Below are 23,488 nucleotides of genomic sequence, written 5' to 3'. Positions count from 1 at the left end.
TGCAATCGAGGCTGTCATGTGACTGACAGACATGAGCCCTGTAAGGCGTGCTACCTCCTCTGCCTGGCTTCAGGTGTGAATGGTCGCTTCCTGGATGCTTTCTTGGGTTCCCACGGTCCCAAATGGAAGAGGTTGGTATGTTATCATCCCCACCATGCAGGGAACCAGAGGCTAAAGCCCAGCGACTTACTCTTTATCTATGGTCCGTAGCCGGCTAAGGACACTTGTCTCCAGCAAGTTTTCTGACCTTTTGACCAAAGTAGAGGGGTTTGGTTTTGGACAAGGTCTCTAAGAGAAAGCTTGGAAGAAAAGAGCCCCAGGGGAGGAGTGACTGCCCCGCCGGGGTGTGTGTGTGTGTGTGTGTGTGTGTGTGTGTGTGTGTAGTAGTAGTAGTAGTAGTAGATCCTGTGCGTGTCCAGCTACATGGCTGAGGAGCTCCAGAGTTCTTGTATGATCCGAGGTCTCTACCTAAGGACATTGGCAGAAAGAGTGTTCCTTGCTTGTTAGGATAGATGCAGGAGGCTAGAGTTTTGGGTGGGGAGTGCTGCTCCTCAAGTGGCCTCAACATGTCAGATCTGGGCCCTGAGCCTCTCTCTCCATCCTGTCTTCATAGCCTCACCAACCCTGACCATGTCCCTGACAGGGGACAAAGGTGCTTACTTGAGCTGCTCTGAGCTCAGCAGTGCTTCTGGTAGCTTCCACTGCCAGCTGCACAAGGCAATCCAGAAGAAACCTGCTCTGAGAAACATGGCACAGGTTCTTAGCCCCAGCCATCCAGAAAAGAGGTTTCTTAGGGGGCACCCAGGCATGCTCAGTTCACAGTGATAATCTCAAGGCATGGTCCATGCTCTGGGTACCATTGTCCCCACTCCCAGCAGTGACCCTTCAGTGACTTCATGCTATTAAAACAAAAGTTACAGGGCCATCTTGGTGTCATCAAGGCACAAGTCAGGCCCCTGTCACAGTGGATGTTTCTATCTGGGATAAGCCAGATGAATGACAGCAATCAGCAAAGAGATGAGAGGAGCGAAAGATGAAGATGCTGCAGTGTTCAAAGGGGACCTTACATCCTCAGAGAGGGATAAACCTACTGCACACATCAGAGATTGGGGTACCACAGTCATACAGACCTCCTGCTGAGGTCCCCTCTTTAAGTCCTGGCCTGGATGCAGCCTTGGGGGGAGGCACGTGCTCACTCTAGTCTCAGATTTGGAATGGCACTTTAGATTGGGGGTTAATAGTGAACAACATAGTTTAAAAATACATGGGGAGCCAGGCTCACAGAGAGCCCATGAGGTACAGAGGATAGGCCTGAGTCCTGGGGTTAAAATCTTCTGCTATGTACTGGCTGTGTGAACACAGCAGGTTTATAGGCACCAGCCCGCTCTGAACCTCAGTTTCCCCCATCTGCATGTAGAATGGCAGCGGTATACTATGGGTTAAAGGGTAAGGAGAGCGCTATGAAGACAGTGCTTAGCAGCTGTGGTGGCTCAGTGTTCGCCACTCAGGGGCTGTGATGAGTGTTGCTGTATTTTTTTTTTTTTTGCATGTGTGTTTTCTTTTGGGTTGTTATCCTACTCGTAATCAACAAAGAAAGGCCTGAGGTTCTTAACTGGAGAAGGAAGGGGCGATGAGTCACATTTTTCAATTCTCTGCGGAGTTGTAATATTTAGAGAGGGTGAAGGCATGCTGCTCTCTGGCCCCACCAAGAGCAAGGCCACAAAGAACGTAAATCAACCCCATAACATAGGCCTCCTAGGGTACCAGCAGGGACAGAGCGAGGAGCTTGAAGAATGCTTTGGTCCTGGGCTACCACTGGCTGTGGCATGAGATCCCAGCTGCCTCTCCTGTCTGATGAGTGTTGACAGATGGGCTGTGTCAGCCCCTGTGGCTGGCAGCTGAGATATGGCTTCTACTCCCACCAAGACATCAGGCCTCAGGGGGTTTTAGAGCTGTGGTTCTCAGCCTTCCGAATGCTGCGACCTTTTAATACAGTCCCTCATGCTGTGGTGATCCCCAACCATAACACTATTTTTGTTGCTCCTTCATAACTGTAATTTTCTACTGTTATGAATCGTAATGTAAATATCTGTGTTTTCCAATGGTCTCAGGTGACCCCTGTGAAAAGGTCATTAGATCCCCCACAGGGGTTGCAACCCACAGGTGGAAAACTGCTGGCTGAGAGGAAGAGGGTACAGTACAGGAAGAGCCCCAAGTCACTCTTGCCAGGAGGTTACATTTATGGAGTGGAGCGAGACGAGTGTCTGCGAGGAACAGCTTGGCACACACACGTGGCAGCCCTGTCGGCTGGGGACTGTGGGATTATGGGCAGGTCACCCGATTAGAGCCTTGTTTTCTCATCTGTAGCCTGAGGGTGACCGTGTGTGTTTATTCATGTGCTTAATGTATGTGTCACCTCTGCCCTAATTCGTGGAGTCGGGAGCTGCTCTAGCGACTCAAGTAGCATGGCCTGGAGCTAAGGGACACCATCCCCGGAGGTGATTTGAAGGTACACGCCATTTCTGGAGATGCTTGAAGTTAAGGTACATGCTGTCTCCTCCGGTAGTGACTTGAAGTCAGGTGCCTGTCATAGTTAGTGTTTCTATTGCTGTGAATAGACACTGTGACTACAGTGACTCTTATAAGGAGACATTTCACTGGGGTTGGCTTACAGGTTCAGAGGTTTAGTTCATTGTCATTAGGATGGGAGGCATGGCAGCACAGGATATGCTGCTGGGGAGGTAGCTAAGAGTTCTATAACCTAATCAGCAGGCAGCAGGAAAAGAGCGAGACAGACTCCCTGGCTTGATCATCTGAGACCTCAAAGCCCATCCCCAGAAAGTGACACACTTTCTCCAAGAAGGCCACGCCTACCCCAACAAGGCCACACCTCCTAATAATGCCACTCCCTCTGGGCCTATAAGGACTATTTTCATTCAAATCACTACAGTGCCAAATGGAGACATCTAAAGGTAGGTTAGATGCCTGGAGAGCCCCCACCCTGCCTAGTAGTCTATATTCTGATGGCCAAGAGACTGCTAGGCTAGCTTCAACATCAGGTGATTATCCACTACTCCGAAGGTCAGGGGGCGGAGACTGCCAGGGTCTTCCACGGTGGTCCTTCTGAATGAGGGTGACCCCTGACCCTTGACCCCTGACTCCCCCAACTCACACTGGAGTTCCTTAGGTTCCAAAGGCATGAGGTGGTAGAATAGGCTGCGACCATTCCTTGTAGCAAGGGGCGGAAGGCCACGGCCTCTAGGATGTGCAGACCTCCCTACCCTGGTAGTATGCTCTTTCCACGGTAACTCACCTTTGCCCCAGCCCTCCCCAGCCTCATCTCCCAGCCTCATCCCCTGGTATCCATGAACCCTGAGGTTTTGCCAGGAGTCCAGCAGAGAGGTTGCCTAGCCTGGGCTGAGAATGGGGTAATATGCTCTCTCCCCACATTTAAGGGATATGGGGGTGACCTCCATGCCTCCTCCTTCCTCCTCTCTCTCTCTCTCTCTCTCTCTCTCTCTCTCTCTCTGTCCAGTTCCTTCCCCCCAGTTCCTTGCCCCTTTGAAGGTGATCTTCTCTCCTGTCTCCTTCAAGGACACGCCTGCGTTTCCCAGGTTGCTCTAGCGTCTGGCTCAGCCACTGTGTGGTGTGGTTCTGAATTATAATGATCATGGACCATGTCTGAGATGCTTAGACACCCACGGGTGCAGTGTGCCTTCTGGGGGCAGAGTGTGGAAAGTGCTGACCTCCAGTCCATCCTCAGCCTTGTGAAGAGCGAGCTCTGGGCATCTCAAACCCGGTGCTACAAGTGTGCCTGACTATTCCTTAACAACCATGCAAGGCAAAGGCCTTGCAAACATTTACTGAGTTCCTACTGTGTGCCAGGTGCTGATATGAAAAGGGCATCCTTAGGGACTGTCCAGCCCCCATGGGAACATAAGAGTCGTGCAGATGGCTGTGGGAACAGTGGCTTGAAAACCCAGCCAGTTCTGTTGGGGCCCACTGGGGTTGGGCCTGTTATTCATACCTTTTTGTTTTAAAATTTATACAGCATAAGAGGCTAGAGAGATGGCTCGGTGGTTAAGAGCTTGCTGCTCTTACGGAAGGCGGGAGTTTGGTTCCCAGAACCCATATCTGGCAGCTCTCACCGTCTTATAACTCCAAAGGATCCAACAGCCTCTGGCCTCTATGGACAACTGAGTGCTCATGTGCTTACCCATAGGCACATAAAAATAAATGATACATTTCAAAAAGATACAGCCAGTAGAAGATCTAGCATGTTTAAAATCTGTCCCTGAAAGTATTAAGTAGCATTACTACATTCAGTTTGTGCAGCTACCCCACATCCAGAGCTGTAGTTCCCAAACACACCCTATGCCCCCCACCCCTGCTCTGGAAACCTCCTATGCCCCCCACCCCTGCTCCGGAAACTTTTCTTCTTTCTGTCTTCATCTCACATATGTGCAGAATTTGTGCTTTTGACAACTGGCTTGGCTCACTTGGCACGATGATCCCACGGTCCAACCAGGTTGTGGCATCTTTTATCCCTTGTCGCGTCTGAGTAATATTCCATTTGTGTGTAGAATCCCGGCTCCCCTTTCTTCCTCTGGTGCCTCCGCAAGCTGCTTCCACTTGTCAGGGGTCGCAAGTGACGTTGCTGTGTGCATGGGTGGACAAGTACTGTCCGTACCTTTGTTTTCAACGTGTCCAGGCATGGGGCTGCCGGCTCATATGGCAAACTGGGTATGATTTTTCTTTTATTTCTTTTTTTAAGGACTCCCCACACAGGTATCCTCACTCCAGCCTTTCTAGCAGCACCTGCTCCAGGGCTCCTGAGCTTCATCCTTTCCTTGCATGGGGTGCACTAAAGCCCCCCCATTTGTGGGACAGAGTATGAGGACCAGCGGAGAATCGAGCCAGCAATCAGCAAAAACTTAGCTCTTGGCTCTGAAAATCAAAGCTCTGGCTACCCAGGAAAGGCGAGGAGATAGAGCAGAGAGAAACACTGATGGCTGCGCATGCCTGGTTGTTTTTTTGAGACAAGTGTGTGTGTTTGAAACAGGTGTGACCTGTGGGTTGGTTCCTACTAAGAATTCAGACGTAAGGATTATTCTGAGTGGGCTAAATTGAGGAAGGCGTGGCGAAGAGGAGTGGGCCAGAGGCAGGTTCTAAGAGAAAAAGCGTGATTTGGTCTCAGCCTTTCAAATACAAACATTTGTTACATAAAGGACTATGTTTTGTAGTGAAATTGGGAAACGCAGGCGGTGTAGAGAAGAAAGCAATTCGTGCGGATCTGGTTGTCAGTTGCTGGGTCTTGGTTCAGCCTCCTCTGTGGGTCTCTCTAGAAGGCATTTCTCCAAGCCTGTCACATCCCTGGAAGAGTGCCACTGGGTTCTGGTGCTTGAGCGGTAAGGGATCTGAGTAAGGGGGTGGCCTGGAGTCCACAGGAAGCCCAAGGGCTAGTTAGCAAGGTGAGGTGCAAGTTATGCCTCGATCCAAGGTCCCCTGACTTCTCCTCTTGGACTCCACTTACTGTCCCGGCCAGGGTGGAGAGGCTATGGCCGTATGGGGCCTGTGTGCACACTAGTGTTTCAGTGTCTTGTCCATGGCCACCCTCCCTTTCCTGTCCAGCCTGTGCCCTGGGCAGTTCTGACTGATGCCAGCTCATCTGCCTCCTGCAGTGAAAAACATCTGTTGGAGGAAGAAGAAGAGGAGGAGGAGGAAGAGGAGGGGGGAGAAGGAAGAGGGAGGAAGAAGAGGGAGGAAGAAGAGGGAGGAAGAAGAAGAAGAAGAAGAAGAAGAAGAAGAAGAAGAAGAAGAAGAAGAAGAAGAAGAAGAAGAAGAAGAAGAAGAAGAAGAAGCAGAAGCCCTCTGCTGACTGTTCATACCTGGTGGTGCCGACTTGCCCAGTGGATGTGAATGACTCATTACTCCCCTTTACCTGATAAGGTCACCATGAATCCAAGTATCTGTCCATGCTGGGTGATCTGGAGAAGATCTGGAGTGTGGGCACCGCAGGGGACAGCTCTGCTGGACACAAAGAAATGGCTTCCTGCACGGGCCTAGCCAGTGATACTTTCTCCTACACATGGAAGCACCCAAGGGTGCTTCTGGCTCCAGTGCTGTTAGCATCCTAAGAGGTGGCTGAGACCTTACGTCACTTCTGTCCTGACCCTCGCCCCATCGCCCTGATCCGGATGAGAATTCAGGGACTGGGAATCTTGGGGGGGACAGTTGTTGGTACTGCCAGCCTGCCTAGTCCTAAATGCCCAGTGATGCTGCAGGATATGGGCCAGATGCTGACAACTCATAAGTCACAGGCCTGTTGGCAATAAGAGGGGACAAGTGTAAGGAAATGCCTGCAGACAGAGCAGGGCTGCAGAAGGCCTGTGGTGGTAATTCATGGCATGTCCCATACTTGTGCCTCTGGAGTAGAAGGCAGGCTAGCTAGAAAGTGACCGAGGACAGATCATGAGGGAAGCATTCCCCATGTGGGCCTGGTCCTAAGGACCCACTAGTGTGGCCAAGAGGAACCCTTGAATTAACTAATGTAGAAGCTGGCCTCTTTCTGCTTGCCTGGGCCTGGTGCTGGGTTATGAGCAGGATTTGGAACCCCCAGTGATACAGGAAACTCGGGCCAGCAGAACAGGTAGTCTGTGCTAGGGAGACCCTGTAACACATGGGAGTCTCCACAAGGGACAGTCATAAAGCAAACTCCTCCCACAAAAGAACAGAGAATAGGCTGTGCCTCTCAAAGGGTGAATGCGTATGCAGGTGGCAGTTTGCCACAGATAGGCCAGAGAGGTTTTCGGGGTCAGAGTTGAAGCCTCAGAGACCTTGTATGAGAGTCTCCAAGTTAGAAAACCTGCCTGGCATGACCCCTGGGTGGCCGTGGCTCGCTATCCATTCTCTCAGGAGCTGAGAGCACCTCAGAGAAGACCCATAGCAACTTGAGAGGGTTCAGGTTTCTAAGCCTCCCTGGTGATAACCACGGTGCCTTCTGGCCTTGGGACCCGTGTCCCACTGGTTCTGTGAGGGCTGCTGCGGGCAGACACCAAGGGTCACCAGTTCTTCTCTGAGGTGGCGTGGGATCCCACGAGGCCCTGTGAGGCAGAGGGAGGGCTCACGGTTGGTTCTCTTGCTTACCCTGAAGCTGTGAGCATTCTCGTCCTTTCAATAAATAAGCGTCAGGGACTGCTATGGGCTGAGCTTTGTCTCCCTCGAAGATAAGCCAAAGTGTTGACCCCCCAGTACTTCTGAATGTGACCTTCTTATCTAAAATGTCGCTTTCCGTGGTTTAGATTATCTACGGCCAGCCATATGCAAGAAGGGGAGAAAGATTGAGTGCCACAGGAAGGCATTTTAAGAGAGACTGCGTTTACACACCCAGGGCTACAGTGTAGTGTTACAATATCACTTGTCTAAGTCCTAGGCTAAACCTTATCACATGCCTATGTGTGTAGGATAAAGCACAGGTCCTGTAATATCCGTGACCTTATATGTGCATTAAGAGTTTGGGGACAGATCCCCATGGATATGAGAGATTACAGTGGGAGTTCCACGGAGCCTATGGGTTAAGGTTAGCTCACACTTGTCATATAAGTATGATTCGTGCTGTTATGAAATAAAGGAAGTGTTGTGTGGCGACCCAGACACTAAAGACAGCCATCTGACCAGCACAGCCTCTGACTTAGGAATGTCAAAGATTGACAGCCACCCTAGAAGAAGCACATGTCTCAGGGGGCGTGTGGCCCTGGCCCCCAACAGCACCTTTACTTCAGACTTCCAGATTCAGAACTACAGACGCATGCATCTCCGACGTCTATGCTACTTTGTAATGACAGTCCTTTAAATCAATATGGGCACCTATGATGTTAGGAGTTATTGCCCAGATATGGGGGTTGAGAGTCGAGCCAAGGGTACAGCAGACAGAGCCATAGGGGTGGGGGCACAGCAGTGAGGGAGGGAGATGACCTCTTCCTCAAAGAGTCCACATTCCAGAAAGAGGAGGTAAACAGGGACAGAATAAGTAGCAGCCATGGTGTTAAGGGCAGTGGTCCCTTCCCCTCACATACACGGAGGGCACTTTCCCATAACCCCACCCCCACCCCTGTAGAGGCAGACGGTCTAGAACCATGCCAGTGCAGTGTTTTTCCCGTCCCTACTGAACTATGATGAACTTGCGCTCTTTGATGCTTTAAAAGGAACATTTACAGCTTCCCCTTGGCATGGTAAGCATCCCTCTCTAGTCATGTGCTTTGGAGCCATTGTGAAGTGAAATAAAGCTGCCCGAACACGGCACTGTGGTAATCACAGCAGTGGATCTGACATAGCTGAGACAACTGCTAGGCTCCCGCCGGGCAGGCAGCACATAGGCCATGGATACGCTGCTAGACAAGGAGGGATGACCCGGGGCCCAGGCGAGACCGAGTGGGATGGAACAAGATTTCCTCGCAGTACCCAGAGAGGCGTGCCACTTGGACCTCACAGAGTGTTCGTTTCTAGCGTTTGCTCTGGGGTGGTTTTAGATCGCAGTGGGCTGTGGGGGCAACTGAAATGGTGGAAGATGAAACCGTGGCTAAGAGGAGACTACTGAATGGCCGGCGTGCAACGGAGAACGGTGTGGGAGAGAAGGACAGCAGGCATAAGTGAGGGGTTACGTGCCTAAATCGGGGTGGTGGGATCCTGTGGAGAGGGCGCCATTTAAGCTACCTCATCTCCAGAGGCCTGTTAGAACCACTGGAGAGCTTCGAATCAAACACAACAACAACAACAGAACATTCATAGCAGAGCCCCACCCCTGATGGATTAAATTAGAGCCCCTGGATCCCAGGACCCTGGGGCCTCTCCACAGGAAAGCTCCCCAGAGGATGCTAAGGGACACCCAGGGACTGTGGCGGTGTCTGCTGATCCATGGCAGTAAGAGTAAAGAGTAAGATGGAGAAAGAGCTCACATAGGGGCTTCTGCAGACAACAGTGATCAACAGCCACGGAACCTCCCACTTCATGGGTGACAGAGGCCTGTCCCCTCTGAGTGGCCCAGTGACCTTTGGCGTAAAGAGGCTTTGAACTCACACACATTTGCCTCGTGCTTCTGGGCCTACCATTTTCTTCATGCTCTCTCTGCTTAGAGTTGGAGTCACTTGGCCCCGTGGTAGACCTGCTCGCTGTTGCAGGGCTAGGGCGCGTTCTCTGCTACCCTAGGGTCTCAGAGGCATAGTCCCAGGTGGACCAGCCAGTGCATGTGATGCCTGGCATGCCTAAAATTAAAACAAGATGATAGCTAAGCGACGAAGCTCACTGCTCCGTTTGCTTTTGTCCAATTGACCCTGGCCTCAGTTGTTACTGGTTTTGGTTTCCCAGAAGGAAAAAAAAATCCAGAATAAAAATGTAACTAGTGGTTTTATGGATATTAAGAAAGACTTACTTTTTCCCCCACCTGAAAAACAGGGAAGAAAAGATGAGGCAAGATTAGGGAGCAGCATAGTGTTTCCTAGCATTTCCCTCCAGGCAATGAACCCATCTACAGATAGGAAAAGTACCAGAGTTTACGAGACTCCACAATCCCATTCAACCTTAATCCACAACTGTGGCAGCCTACAGGGCAGCCTCGCATGTCCACGTTGTCTTATCCTCTCTGATCTGCAGCATGTCTCAGCCGTTTCTCTCGCTCATTCTGACTATTACCCTGCAGTCACGACTACTGGCCTATTGGAACCAGAGGTCCGGAGGAGCCCAGGCATGGAACCGTCTCTGGACCAGAGGCTAGCAGCTGCATGTGCCTTTCCTCTGGGATAGCCAGTCTCAAGCCCAGGATGCGTTTCCTGGTAGCCCCACCTTTTACCACGTGCCCTGGTAGTTTTCTCTGTGGGTTTGTGAGTGACTGTGGGAAATGGCCCCCATAGTCTTTGCCAGGGCACCACAGGATGCTTTTTTAATTGAAAAATAAAATAATTCATATTACATCTCATTTGCTATCCCATCCCATGCATCCTCCCATTCCTCCCCCGCCCTGCTTTCACCCCACTCCCCTTCCCTATGACTGTGACTGAGGGGGACCTCCTCCCCCTGAATATGATGCTAGGGTATCAAGTCTCTTCTTAGTAATCTGCTATTCTTCCTCCAAGTGCCATCGGGCCTCCCCATCAAGGGGACATGGCCAAATATGGGGCACCAGAGTTCGTGTGAAAGTCAGTCCCCAGTCTCCACTTAACTGTGGAGAATGTTCTGTCCCTTGGCTAGATCTGGGTAGGGGTTTGATGATGACTGCACATATTGTCCTTGGTTGGTACCATAGATCGGGGAGAACCCCTGGACCCAGATCTGCCCATCATAGTGTTGTTCTTGTAGGTTTCTAGGACCTTCTGGGTCCATCTATTTCCCTATCTCCTATATTTTTCTCACCTAGAGTCCCAGACTAGTACAACCATTTTGGAAATCTGTCTGGTGCTATCTCAGAAAACTGGGAATAGGGTTTCCTCAAGACCCAGCTATTCCACTCCTTGGAATATACCCAGAAGATGCTCCAGCACACAACAGGGACATATGCTCAACCATGTTCATAGCAGCCTTATTCATAATAGCCAGAACATGGAAACAGCCTAAGTGTCCCTCAGTAGAAGAATGGATAAAGAAACTGGTACATTTACACTATGGAATACTACTCAGCTATTAAAAACAAGGAATTTCCAAAAACCCAGAAGCAGAGAGACTCAAATGGTATATACTCACTTATAACTGGACACTAGCCCAAAGGGCATGTCCCATGAAAGTCTTCACTTATCAGGAAAGTGGGATGGAGGGGAGGACATCTACAGGATGTTTTTATTTTCTGAGTGACCGTAAGGCTGACAGGCCACATAACATGCATGGTCTTGGAGTGGGCAGCCAGCTTGCCTGTGTGGCCTTGGCCTGGTGACTCAATATTTCTGTGATTTAATTTCCTTCTCTTAAAACCTCGTAGGGTAGCTGTGAGGCTGGAATGGATTATATGTAGGAGCATGAAGGAATATATTAATATATGTTATATTATTTCACTTTTGTCCTGCTGGAGACAGAACCTCAGGTGCCAGGAAAACACCACCAGCTTCGGTGTATTTAAAATGCTGGTTTTTTAAAAATTTTTATTAAGTTAGTTAATTAATAAATATGGTAACAAAATAATAAAGATTTATTATAGGGAGGAAAGGAAAAATGCAATTTTGGTGCTTCCTGGGGAGGAAAGTGATGTGGGGTGAAGAAGCCCTTGATTGGCCAGTTTGGATGATGCCGGGGACCACTGGAGAGTGAGAGCTACCCCAAGCTGCCCCTTCGCTGTCCCTAGGGCCATTGGAGTCTGCAGAGGTGGGGAGGATTGACTGAGGAAGACCCCCATCACATGCACACCCCACCCATGTGTGCATGTACATAAACATGTACATATAAACATGTACATATGTATTCTTGTGTGCAATTAAATTTTTTAAATTATAAATAAGTAAGTACAAGACTTGCTCAATATGCCAGTAAACATTTGGAATAAAATAACAAAATATATTCAGCTGTGCATTCTTGATTTTGAAGTCTGAGAGTTCTGGAGCCTCAGGAAGGTGTGTTGGGGACAGCGCAAGCCTGGAGGAAGGGTCTGCTGTACTCTACCGTGGTCTGCTCTGTGGCCTCTACCATCCCTCTGAGGTCTTGTCCTGGTGTGTGAGCCACTAGGCTCTGGAGGACTCAGTGAGATGGTGCGGCTTAGCGTTCATCTGCCAGAAGCATCTCAGTCTGCGAGACTTAACATTTTTGTGTCCTTCTTAAGAAAGCAAACATTGCAGGGAACCTTATACACTCTGGCCTTGAGGCCTTCCCTCTTGTGATCTGTTTGGAATGAAAGGGAAGATTTTTCAAACTAAAGGACGGAAGCCACAAGAATGGGGCAAAAGAGCCACAGCGGGCTGGTGTGGCTGATGGCACCCCTGCATGGTGGAGCTGATGGTGGTACCCTGCATGGTGGAGCTGGGGACTTCCAGGTGATGGTGGGGGTGGGGGTGTCTACCCTTGCTCTTCCCTGCTCCTCTTTCAGCTGTCCCTTCCAAAGGACTCCCCTGGGGTGGCAGGCTTGAGGTCTGCTTGAGACTGAGAAGGGAGAGATCTTTAGGGCTCTGTTCTGGCCCACATTTCCCAGGGGAAGTATATAAAAGGCCCTCATGCCCAGACCCCCTGTGGGTAGGGGCAGCTCAGAGGTCCACAGGGACAGGCCTGCAAGGGAGGGTGAGGGGAGGCGCCCTCAGAAAGCTTACAGTCTCTGCCTCCCATCCTCCTGCTTGGAATGGGGGGAGAATACTGAAAGTTCAGAAGAACAGCAATAGCCCTCCACCCCCTCCACACACACACACAAGCTAGTAGGAAAGGCCAGCACTTTTGTCCCCTCACCAGCAGCCATCTGGAGTCTACTCCTGGTTGGTTTTTGTCAACTTGACATAACGCTTTCCATACCTGGGAAGTGGGAATCCTAATTGAGAAAAAAGCATCTTTGTGAGATTGGTCTGTAGGCAAGTCTGGGAGGAGGGGGGCCATTTTCTAAATGATTTCTAAATGATGTGGGAGGGGCTGGCACGTTCATGGATAGTGCCACTCGTTTGTAGGTGTCCTGAGCTATATAATAAAGCAAGGCGAGGAAGCCATAGAGAGCAAGCCAGGAAAGCAGCATTCTCTCATGACCCCTGCTTTGGTTCCTGCCTCCAGGTTCCTGCCTGGAGTTTCCTGCCCTGACTTCCCACACTCAGTGATGGAGTGTGATGTGAGAGTTATAAGGAAAAAAATTCTGACCCACATTACCTTCGGTCCCAGTGTTTTAGCCCAGCAATAGAAAGACTAAGGCAAGCCCCCCAGGGCTCTTGTAGCCTGTAGCCGTCCTAAAACCTGAGATATTCCCAAGGTCCCTTGATACATCTTCCAACTGTATGTACTCCCTCACAAAGGCTTGTAAAGAAATCTCTCCCATTTCTGGAGGTTGGAAGCCCGAGTCCGCAGTGCCAGCCTAGCTGGGCTCTGGTGAGGGCTGCCTCCCAGCTCTTCTCATAATCTTCTCATGGCCGCAGAGCCAGGAAGCAAGCTCTCCCGTTCTTCCTTCTCACAAGGCACTGATCCCATTCACAAGGGCCCCACCCTCATGGACCAATCATCTCTGCAAGGCGCCCTGCTCCTAAAACCTTTACAATGGGCCACTAAGGTGTGCTGCATGGATGCGGCAGACACAGACATCCAGCCTATAGCAAGTCTTCCTCTTCTTCCTGTCCCCAGCATCCTGTTTGCTGACATCGAGGGCTTCACCAGCCTGGCATCCCAGTGTACTGCCCAAGAACTGGTCATGACCCTCAATGAGCTCTTCGCCCGCTTTGACAAGTTGGCTGCGGTGAGTCACCCTGAGTGTGGGCCAGAGAGGGTGGCCTTGGCTTGAGCTGTCTTGGGGTGAGCCCTGAGGTTAAGGATCTTAATCCAGGTTTGTTCTCTGACAAAATAGTTGGAGACATTATCCCTGGCCGTGAGGGAATGTGAAGGGGCTGTCACCATACCCTCCTACAGGGCATAGCGCCCAACCCTCCCCCACCCAGCGAAATCTCTGGGTACCTTCCCCAGAGGCTTCAAAAAAGAGGGGGTCACCAGCACAGGGACAAAAGTGGAAGTGACACCTCACAGTAGGGAATGGCAACCAAGGCACTCATTCAGTCAGTCTCTGTTCTCACTCATTCTTCCCCAGACTGAGCCTTTGTAGGGTTATGGAAGTAGCCACTTACTACAGTGTCCGCTCGCATAGAACACAGTCCTGTTTATAGACAGGTTGCTGGGCCAGAAGGCTACCATGATCGGGGGGCTTTCATGAGGGTGCTAGATGGTTGCTTCTCGTCACCAAGCTTGAAAAAGGTAGATACAGGCATGATTGTCACCTGAGGGTTGTGAACCTCACGAGCCCTCACCTTCCATTATCCCAGCTCATGGAGTAGCACGGAGTCAGACTCTGACCAGTGGTAGGGCATCTCACTCCCAGGTAGGCCTTGCTGTTGACCTGCCTCTGTAACCCTGTGGTGGCACCTGTCTCAAAGCGGTGGCGGCGGCTGCAGGTGCCACACTCTGTTGGCTTCTTGGCGCCGGGTGTTGGCTGGCATAGCCAGATGCTCCTTTTGATAAACATCTCAGGCATCTTGTTTGTGCTTGCTTCAGTCTCTTTTTAGAAGAAGAATCAAAATGGATGATAGAATTAACAAGCGTCAGGAGTAAGAAGCAGGACCAGAGATGCTTGCCCAAGAAAAGAAAAAAGAAAGACAAAGGAAAAGAAAGGAGGAAAAGAGCTCCTAGGCTGTGGCACCTCCTCAAGGGCATCAGTGCCTGTCCCCTGGTCATTACCTTCCTAGTCCCACCTCTCCCTATAACCTTGACTGTGACCAGGTCCAATTCTGGCAGTGTAGCTGTGCCCGCCTCTCCAGAAGGCAGCTCACTCCAGACTTGACGAGTGGCTCTTCCTTTCTTGTTTCTTCCTCCACCCCCGCCCCCCCCCCCCACTCTTTCACACTAGTTTGGATTTTTTAAACTAATTTGCTTTCCAGGAGAATCACTGTTTACGGATTAAGATCCTCGGGGATTGCTACTACTGCGTCTCCGGGCTGCCGGAAGCCAGGGCTGACCACGCCCACTGCTGCGTAGAGATGGGCTTGGACATGATCGAGGCCATCTCGTAAGTGCCTGCCCTCTGGGCTTTATCCACTCTGGGGGGCGTGGCGGGGGCGGTAGGGGTGGAGCTAGCCCACAGCATGCGCAGACTGATGGAAGGAGGGAAGCAGTGGGGTGCACCCAGGGCCCCCTGCTAGGCTGGTGGCTAGTTTTGTACCTCAGCTCACATCTCTACTCTGGGGTTCCTTTCTTTCCTTGGTGGGGCAGCTTTCCCGAAGGAGGCATGAGGAAGGGAGAGCCGGCAGGAGTCGCCATACCTGAGCCAATGGCCTGTCCTCTATAAATCCTTACTACTTTTCACAAACCCACTAGTTCCACTTCCTCGTTGGTGGGAGACTTAGGGTCTCCTTGGCTAAGGAGCTCTCCTGGGGTTCACTGGCAGACGATGCACCCTTCCTGTGAGCCATAACAGAAGCCTAGTCCGGGCTTAGTTGTTTACTGAGCATGGAAGGAGTCATTCATTACTGAAAAAGGTGCACAAATTAAATGACACTACCAGGGAAAGTGTCCAGTAACTTTGCACCTTAGAAATAGCCCCAAGTGAGGACAAAAGTTAGATGGTAAGGTCAGAGGTCAGAGTGGCTGGCCAGGAAGGTGGTTATGCCCGATGTTTGGTACAGTTGCGTCTACTGACTGTCCTCTGCGTGACTGGGGCTGCCCCAAAGGACAGCCACTGCTGGGTAGGGGAGGCCTCTCTCTGCTCTGAGAGCCAGTGTGTCAAGTTGGACACACAAGGTAAGATGCACATCCCCTGTACAGAGGAGCAGATCCCACTGAGGGGACACGGAAAAGTTTCAGGAAAAGGGAAACAATCGAACGAGGTGCCACTATCCTAAGCTAGTGTCCGCAGGCATTGTGGACAGAAGGGACTCCTTCAGTACTGAAGCTGTCCACGCTGATCCTGGGACCAGGGACCTGAGTCTTAACTGCAGGTGGCTCCACAGCTGGGGTTGGGGGGTGAGCCCGCCCACCGTCCCACAGCTTGCTAGCTCAGGGAAGGCTGGTTTCTAGAAAGTGTGAATTGTCTCCGTCCTTCCTCAGCTTCTGCACGTCTTATTTTTCTGCATCCCCTGAGCAGACTGTGAGCCCCGGACACAGGCAGAGAGCATCCTCTTCTGCTCCCTAGCACGGGAGATTATAAAGGGTCCACCCCATACCCTGGCACTCTTACCTACTTGGTGCTTGTGGCTGCGACTACAAATGTCTTGTAGTTCAAGGAGCACCAGAGTGCCCTGTGCTTTCCCAGACTCACCTCCTATGTCCTCCTTCAATTCCCCCCACACACCATGGAAGCCATGTAACCACACGTCTCCACTATCCTGCTAACCTTGAGAGACAGCCATCAAATCCAACCAATCAACATGGGGAAACCCATCCAGTCTACCATGCCCAGTCTGCCTAGCCGCCAGAGGATTGTGTGATTAGGATTTAAAGTGACTACATCTTCCCCCACGCCCGCCCCCGCCATTGGTTCAGTATAGCACCACAGTCCATTTGCTGTCTTCTGAGAGGTCTGATTGACAGTGGCAGTGACAATGGAGGTAGTTGGGTGGATAGGGAATGGGGCGTGCGGGGGGGTGGGGGGTGGGGGTGGGGGTGGGGTGGGGGGGAGGCGGTGCAGTGTGCATTCTTGGTTTTAGTGTGCAGTACCCTGCCACCTTGTGGCCAAGAGAGAAACAGCACTTCCCTGGTTAATCTGGCCATTCACAGGCTGCCAAGTCCCTGCTGGTTAACTAGTTTAGACTCTTAGGCTGGATCAGAGAGAAATGCGTCTTTGACCCCTGCACCTCCCAACTCCCCTTTCACCCCAGTCCCTCCCTCCAGCCTAGCCCCTGACCCTCTCCCAGCCTTACCCCTGCTTCCTCCCCAGGTTGGTCCGGGAGGTGACAGGGGTGAACGTGAACATGCGTGTGGGAATTCACAGCGGGAGAGTACACTGCGGCGTCCTTGGTCTCAGAAAGTGGCAATTCGACGTGTGGTCTAACGATGTCACACTGGCCAACCACATGGAGGCTGGTGGCAAGGCGGGGTAAGTGGGGGCTGGGGGGTGGGGGGGGAGGGGTGCAGGTAGAGAGACCCTGAGATCAGTCTCACCCGGGAGAGACTGTCATGGTGTGAGGTTGGAGGAGGCAGGAGGGAGGAGCAGGCAAGTTGTGGGTAAGTGGGATTAGAGGTTTCTTCAGGGGTCGAGGGTGGGGCAGTGAGAATGTAGCTCAACCATAGAGTGCTTGCCAAACATGATAAGATCCTGGGTTGAAATCCTAGCCCTGCAGGGGGAAAAAAAAAGAATGGAAAGAAAAAAATTTTTTGACTTAGCAAACATTTATCACACTTTATGTAACAGTTGTAGGAAATATTGTCTTACCTGTCCAAGCCTTTGACCAAATACTACATAATAAATGGTGCCTTATGTGCTGTGGTAGATCGTACCCCATTTCAGAGGAGAAAGACTAGTTCCCTACAGGACTCAGAAGTGCCAGCTAGGGTGGATACCTGGGCAGAGAGAGAAAAAGGTCGGGCCAAGGGACCATTGGGCAGGGGTGAGTAGGGGTGGGGACACAGGGTTTGGAAGACACAGTGGACAGAGGTAGCTCAGATAGTCTTTTGGGGGTACCCTGGAGAAGCAGCCAGTGGCTAAGAGGGACCTGGAAGTCAGGCTGGGGATTGCTTTCTTCTGAGCAGGATCAAGGCACGCTCCTTGGGTAGGCTGCCATAGGGTCACTCGTGCTGGGTGAGGCGTGAGAGGGCAGTGACCTGGGAGTGTCAGTGTTCATCATGTGTAAGGTGGGGTGCCGCTGGAGCTGGAGCTGGGGCCTCGAGGTTTGACCGGTGTTGATTTGAGGCCTTCACCCTCTCTGCCTTTCGCCCACTGTAGACGCATCCACATCACCAAGGCCACACTCAACTACCTGAATGGGGACTATGAGGTGGAGCCAGGCTGCGGTGGCGAACGCAATGCCTACCTCAAGGAGCACAGCATCGAGACCTTCCTCATCCTGCGCTGTACCCAGAAGCGGGTTGGTGGGCAGGGCCTGTGGGGCAGGGTGTTGGGGGGCAGGGATGGAGGCGAGCATCTGAGGGATCTCTCCTCTGCCTTTCCCCAGGTTTGCCTCTTTTTGTCTCTTCTCCTCCCTTCCCCATTCCTTCTCTCATTCCCACTCGCTTCCTTGTTTTCCTCATTCCCTCTGATGGATGCTTCTGTTGATACCTGCCTCGGCCTGCATCTATGTGTGTTTGATTTTTTAAAAATATACACACACACACACACATTTATTTTCTGTGCATTGTACGTGCATATAGGTAGGCAGGGGAGTGTGCATGGCGCGCCATGCGTGTGGCGGTCAGGGGACAACTTGCAAGAGCCAGTTCTCCCCTTTCGCTCTGTAGCTCCCGGGGACTGAACTCCAGTTCCCAGGCTTCGCAGCAAGCTCCTTTGCCAGCTGAGCCATCTTGCCGGGCCCCTCCCCCCCATCTTTGTTTCTTGAAGCTCTCTATCTGCCTTTTCACTTTCTGGTTTCCTTATTCTTTCCTCTTTGCCTCAGTCCACATCTGCCAAAGCATAAAACCGAATTATTAGCAGGCCTCAGTGTTCTATTTTTAATAGTGTCATGTTCTATGTTCTTCAGGGTTTTTTTTTTAAAGCAAACGGAGCGTTTTCTGTTTTTCCCCGAATTAGAACACCTTGCTGTGTCCCCCCACTGAGCTTATCTAGTGACCAGTGTCCTTTGGTAGAGAAAAGCTCCCTGTTGCTTAAGGAATTAGTCTGAAAACAGAACAGGTGTATGCAAGCACAGTCCAGAGAGGCCCGGATGGAGGCAAGGACAGAAAGGACAGTGCCCATCCATCCAAACACGGAGAGCAGGGGCACACCTTGTCCTTTGGGGCTGTCTCCTAACCATTTGCTTGTTCATGGCGAGAGCGTGAGTGAACTGAGAGCTTGTCAGGCCCGTCCGTGTCCCCCCTGCCAGTCCCTGCTGTGTAGGTGACTAGCCTCCATCCCAACTTCCTGCCTTGGGCCCTCTGGGTCTTGGTCCCTCCAGCTGACAGCTAGACAGAAGGCATGACCCAGAGGCAGAACTAAGGGCGTCACAGCCTCATCCCTGGCAGTGTGAGCCGAAGAAGGCTAAGTGTCCCCCTAACCCCTACGTCAAACATCTACCTCTGGTGCCCCTTTGGGATGACAGGCAGACAGACAGATGTTTAATGAGTGTTTACCCATGGGTGGGTGGCTGAGTCTGTGTACCTAGAGCGCTGCTGTACCTGACTTTCCTAACTTGGTGGCAAAGGTCTGAGAGCTGCTGTTAGAGCAGCGGAGGTCTATTCTGCTGATAGGCCCTAGGAGAAGTAGAGTATGGGGTCCAGGGTCCCTCTCCCTCCATCAGCCTCTGGACACCTTCAGCACAGGCCTTACCCACCCGTGAAGCTGTAAGCAGAGCCCTAATAGGTGCTGAACCCCAGATTCCAATGAGCATCACCTACCAGGGATGGAAGCCACCACCGTGCAAGGTGACCTGGCTAGCTGGGAGACTAGAAAGAAAGCTCAGTCCTCCCACGGAGTTATCCACCGCACCACCCACCCCATCACCCCCACCCCACCCCACCTCTGTTAGAGAGAGGGCAGGCTACATGATGGAGCCTGCAGCGCATCTGTTAAGATGACTTTGGGAACTTAGCGTTCAAGGGCGCAGAAGACCGGGATATTGGGCTTGAGAAGTCCCAGGATAGATTCTTGTGCTCAGACTTGTAGGGAGCACTTCTTGCAAGCAACAGGTGTCCCCTACACCCCTTCCTCTCTCATGAGACCAGCTCTCATACTTACCTGTGCCAAGTGCCCCAGACGTTAGGGGACTGGGTTCCACAGCTGTGCAAAGGCTACTATTTCTCCTCCTGCCTGGCCGGGCTCCCGTCCCTGTGCCCTCCCGTACCTCCGCCCACACACTGAGGCATCTCTGTTGCTCTTCAGAAAGAAGAGAAAGCCATGATCGCCAAGATGAACCGCCCGAGAACCAACTCCATCGGACACAATCCGCCCCCCTGGGGAGCCGAGCGCCCCTTCTACAACCACTTGGGTGGCAACCAGGTGTCGAAGGAGATGAAGAGGATGGTGAGTTTTTGGTAGCAGGGTGCTCCTGGGGGCTGGGGTGGGGGTTGGGGATGAAGGCTGGCGCTGGGCCCTCGGCCTGAGGGGATCTAGAGGCAAGCAGGAGTCACCCTGACTTTAGACTAGAATATGAAACACTCGGCCCTAGCCTGGTTCTGCTCCACAAGTCCTACTGTCTCATGGCTTGGGGACATAGCAGTGATGCCCTTCCCTTCATCCTGGCAGAGCTTGCTGATGCAGGATGGCCAGACTTAGCACACCACTAGGGCCTCTAGCAGCCTCAGTACTGACTGGTGAGACCCCATGGAACTGGGTGACACTGGCCTGCCCGGCCCCGTCCAGCCTTTAGTGCATTTCCCAGGCCATTGAAAACATCCTTCTTATTTCAGCCGCTCAGAAACCATCCCAAGTGCCTGGTGATGGCCCCCTTTGCTTCTGTGCCAAGAAATACCCTGACTCCACTAACACCCGCCTTCCGGCAGCGGTGTCAGCCCATTGAGTATAGCCACTCAAGGCACCTTGTCCCCTTGGAGGACACACACCCTCAGCCAACCCCAAATATAATTTAGGATGCACTGCTGGTTCACAGATAAAGAAGAGGGATTATTGGAAGTGACGTAGCAATGGTAACACTTTCACTTTCAGGCCAGACCTCGGCTCCCGCCCCTGAGGACACTGCCTCAGGTCAAGGCCACCTGGTTCTCTCGAGTGGAGGTTGCCTACACGGAGGGAGGGGCAGTGAGGTTAATGAAGCTCAAAGCTAAGGGCAGGGTTGTGGTCACTCTGCCGCTGGCAGTGTGACCCAGGTGTACAGATCAGAGTAAGTGTAGACAGACCCCATGGGACTAAAGCAGACAAGAGCCAGTGGCCTGAAGGAAGGGACAGCTTGGGGACCTAGTCACTCTACTCCTTGACAGCTAACAGGTAGCAGATGACACATGTGATGTACAGCTGGAAAAAAATGAGAGTCCAGACCTCCATTTAAAACCCTCAGAGTAGAAAAACTACTGCTCTTACACTGTTATTACAAGAGTGAAGACAGGAGAGGCCTGGCCTTACCTGAGGCTTTGAACCTTGATGTCCGCAGGCCTGATCCATGCTAGCATGACCTGCAGCCACTCTGTCCTCCAAGGGCCCTCCACAAAGCAAAGACCAGGTGTCCAGCCCTCCTTGCTGCCGCCTTGCTCTTTACTTATCTCCCACAGACTCTGAGCCCATATGACCAAAGCTTTGGGTGTTTTGTTTGGTTTGGTTTGGTAGTTGGGGTAGGGGTGGGGGGGGTGGGGGGAGGCATGGGAGGGGAAGGGACAGGAGGCTAGAGGGGGGTGGAGTGGAATCTGGAGTAGGAAGAGCTAACAAGACAAGAGACTCAGGGAGGCACAGAGGAAGTAGCCTAGTGGGGAACTGCAGTCTGTGATGTCCAGGAGGTTGTTTTTTTGCTTGTTTGTTTGTTTTTGTTTGTTTGTTTGTTTTTTTCAGTGACATTAGTAATAACCTGCACCCTCAGTTATGTCCTAGGCAGTCTGGGCTGCAAGCACTGCCTTGGCGGGGCGGGGCGTATTCATCACTGCCGGGACAAGGCGCTCTGCAGGAATTAGCTGTAGTGGCTGTGGCTGTGGAAGGGATGTCTCCAGGGGAGGCTGCGCTGCAGGGGAGGCTCCTGGGTGTTAATTGCTCCACACAGCAGGGGAGGAAGACTGTGCCGAACAAGGATCCCACCCACGCTGACTGGGCACAGTGTTCCCTGAGGACAGTGGCATCAAAGCCTCCTTCCCCCAGCCCCACCTGTCCTGTGGGGAGTCTGGGCTGAGAGGTGGAGACAATTTCAGCAGCTGTCCTGCCAGCTGTCGGCTTTGGCCTTAAGCTTCCCAGAAGTCTTTGAGAAAGATGCAAAAAGAGCACTTTTGCCTGATTTCTGGTGCATGCGAGCGTTAAAAAAAAAAAAAAAAGCATCAAAAAATACACAAAACCCAAACTAGCCCACTGAACTGAAGATGGATGGTCTGGATTCTGTGAAGCAGTAACAGCAGGTGGAAAGGCACTAATCCGTGGTCAGCAGTTTTGCTCTTTGGAATCCTTTACTCAGCTTTCCAAATGCTGTGCTGAGCTGGGCTTCTGTCGTTGAATGCACACCTTGTCAAGGCTCTAAGGTTGTGTGTTAATAAAAGGCTGGCAGGGAGAAGTGTGTAGACTTCTCTGCAGTGTATAGAGCTTGTATGATTAAGCCGGGGATGCTCTGCATGTCCTGCTGGGAGCAGCAGGCTGAGGACGCTGGAGTGGCGCTGTCTTAGCACTAGTGAGCACGGAGAGTGGTGGGCACCCAGTTTCCTAGACTAAGGTTTAGGTGCGTGGATGGGTGGGCAGATGGGTGCATGTGCACAGTTGGGCGGATCGCAGAGTTAAAGATGGGACCCATATGGGTCTGTGCTCCACCAATGAGCCACAGTCCAGCCCTGGCGTGTTCTCAATGGCTGTGTGAGCGGTTTGTGGATAACAGTGTCTTCTACCCCCATCGACTTCCACCCCCCCACCCATCCCCCACCCCCCATCCTTCTCCTCCACCCCAGTCCTGTTGTCAAAGCACCAGCTCTAGTGGACCCTGTGCTGCCTGCACCAACATGGCATCCCTCAGGTGCTGAGACTCACTCCAGCTCTCTGCTCAGCACAGGAAAGAAAACGTGTTCTCCACAGAGGCCAGGAAGAAGGCGCTTTGGGGCATTTTTTGATCTGTAGAGATGGGTTGGTCTTTGTATAGCACCATGGTTACACTTGTATCGTCGCCTTATCGCTGGCTCATGGGATGAAACTCCGCAGTACGGATCCTCACGATGGTACTTTGTAGAGAGCTTGTCTGTCCATCTCTGCTCTGTCTGTGCTGGACTCGTTGAGGAGTCGCGAGAGCACGGGCATGGGCCTGTCCCCAGACGGAACACTCTCTTGCGTGACACCCTCTTCTACAGCTAGGAGGATGACATGAGATAGGGTCCTGTAGTCTAACGAGAGGGTTAGGTGATTCTCAGAGGATGAAAAGGGTCTGTCTTCTCTGGGCATGCAGGATGATTGGCAGCCATCCTAGACACCTGGGCACAGCTCAGAGTGACAGCATGGGGTGCCCCTAGAGACTGCTGAGGTACTAGGAGCCTTCCATGGCACACGGATGCCACGTCTGTTCATCACCTCCCAGCCCTGGCTCGTGAGGAAGTCCCTTTTGGGACATGCCAGGCTGTGTTTTCAGTAGGAATGAAGGGGGCAGGGATCTGTCTGGACTTCTGGGTCACTCGGTAGTTGCCAAACGGCTGTTTGCTAAGTGCTCCACACGAAGTATACCCCGTGTCTGCCCTGACAGGCTGCTTTATCGACGGTTCTAGAGCTGCTTGTCACCTTCACCACTTCCCACCACAGGGACACCCCCTCCCAAGTCCTACCATGATGGTCAGACCTTGATAGCATGTCTCTGTAGTGACTTTTGCAGGTCCCCTCTAATGAGGATTGTGTGGTTGACATATGTCTGTAAGGGTCTAACCTTCTCCCTGGGCCACGGTTGAAGGGCGCCAGTAGGTAGCATAGGATCTCAGTGCACCTGGTGCCTAGCACAGAGCCTGTGCCATAGGAAGGACCCCGCTGTGGCCACCAAGCAAAGGGAGGAGGGAGCTGTAGTTCTCTGACCGTCAAGGGGGTCCACAG

At 52.1% G+C, this 23,488-nt stretch overlaps 1 protein-coding gene across 1 annotated transcript in view; it reads left to right on the top strand.

The window, feature by feature from the left end:
- ADCY5 (adenylate cyclase 5) overlaps positions 1–23,488 on the top strand; it is a 153,301-nt gene that overhangs the window by 103,194 nt on the left and 26,619 nt on the right. Inside the window, exons 4-8 of the mRNA XM_084802389.1 lie at positions 13,279–13,390; positions 14,580–14,707; positions 16,574–16,732; positions 17,579–17,720; positions 19,667–19,807. Of these exons, the coding sequence (XP_084658515.1) occupies positions 13,279–13,390; positions 14,580–14,707; positions 16,574–16,732; positions 17,579–17,720; positions 19,667–19,807 (682 nt within the window). The remainder of the gene's footprint in view (positions 1–13,278; positions 13,391–14,579; positions 14,708–16,573; positions 16,733–17,578; positions 17,721–19,666; positions 19,808–23,488) is intronic.

This window comes from Acomys minous (assembly GCF_964271855.1).
Source record: "Acomys minous genome assembly, chromosome: 11".
Lineage (NCBI taxonomy): Eukaryota > Metazoa > Chordata > Mammalia > Rodentia > Muridae > Acomys > Acomys minous.
This window is presented reverse-complemented; position numbering and strand designations above follow the sequence as displayed.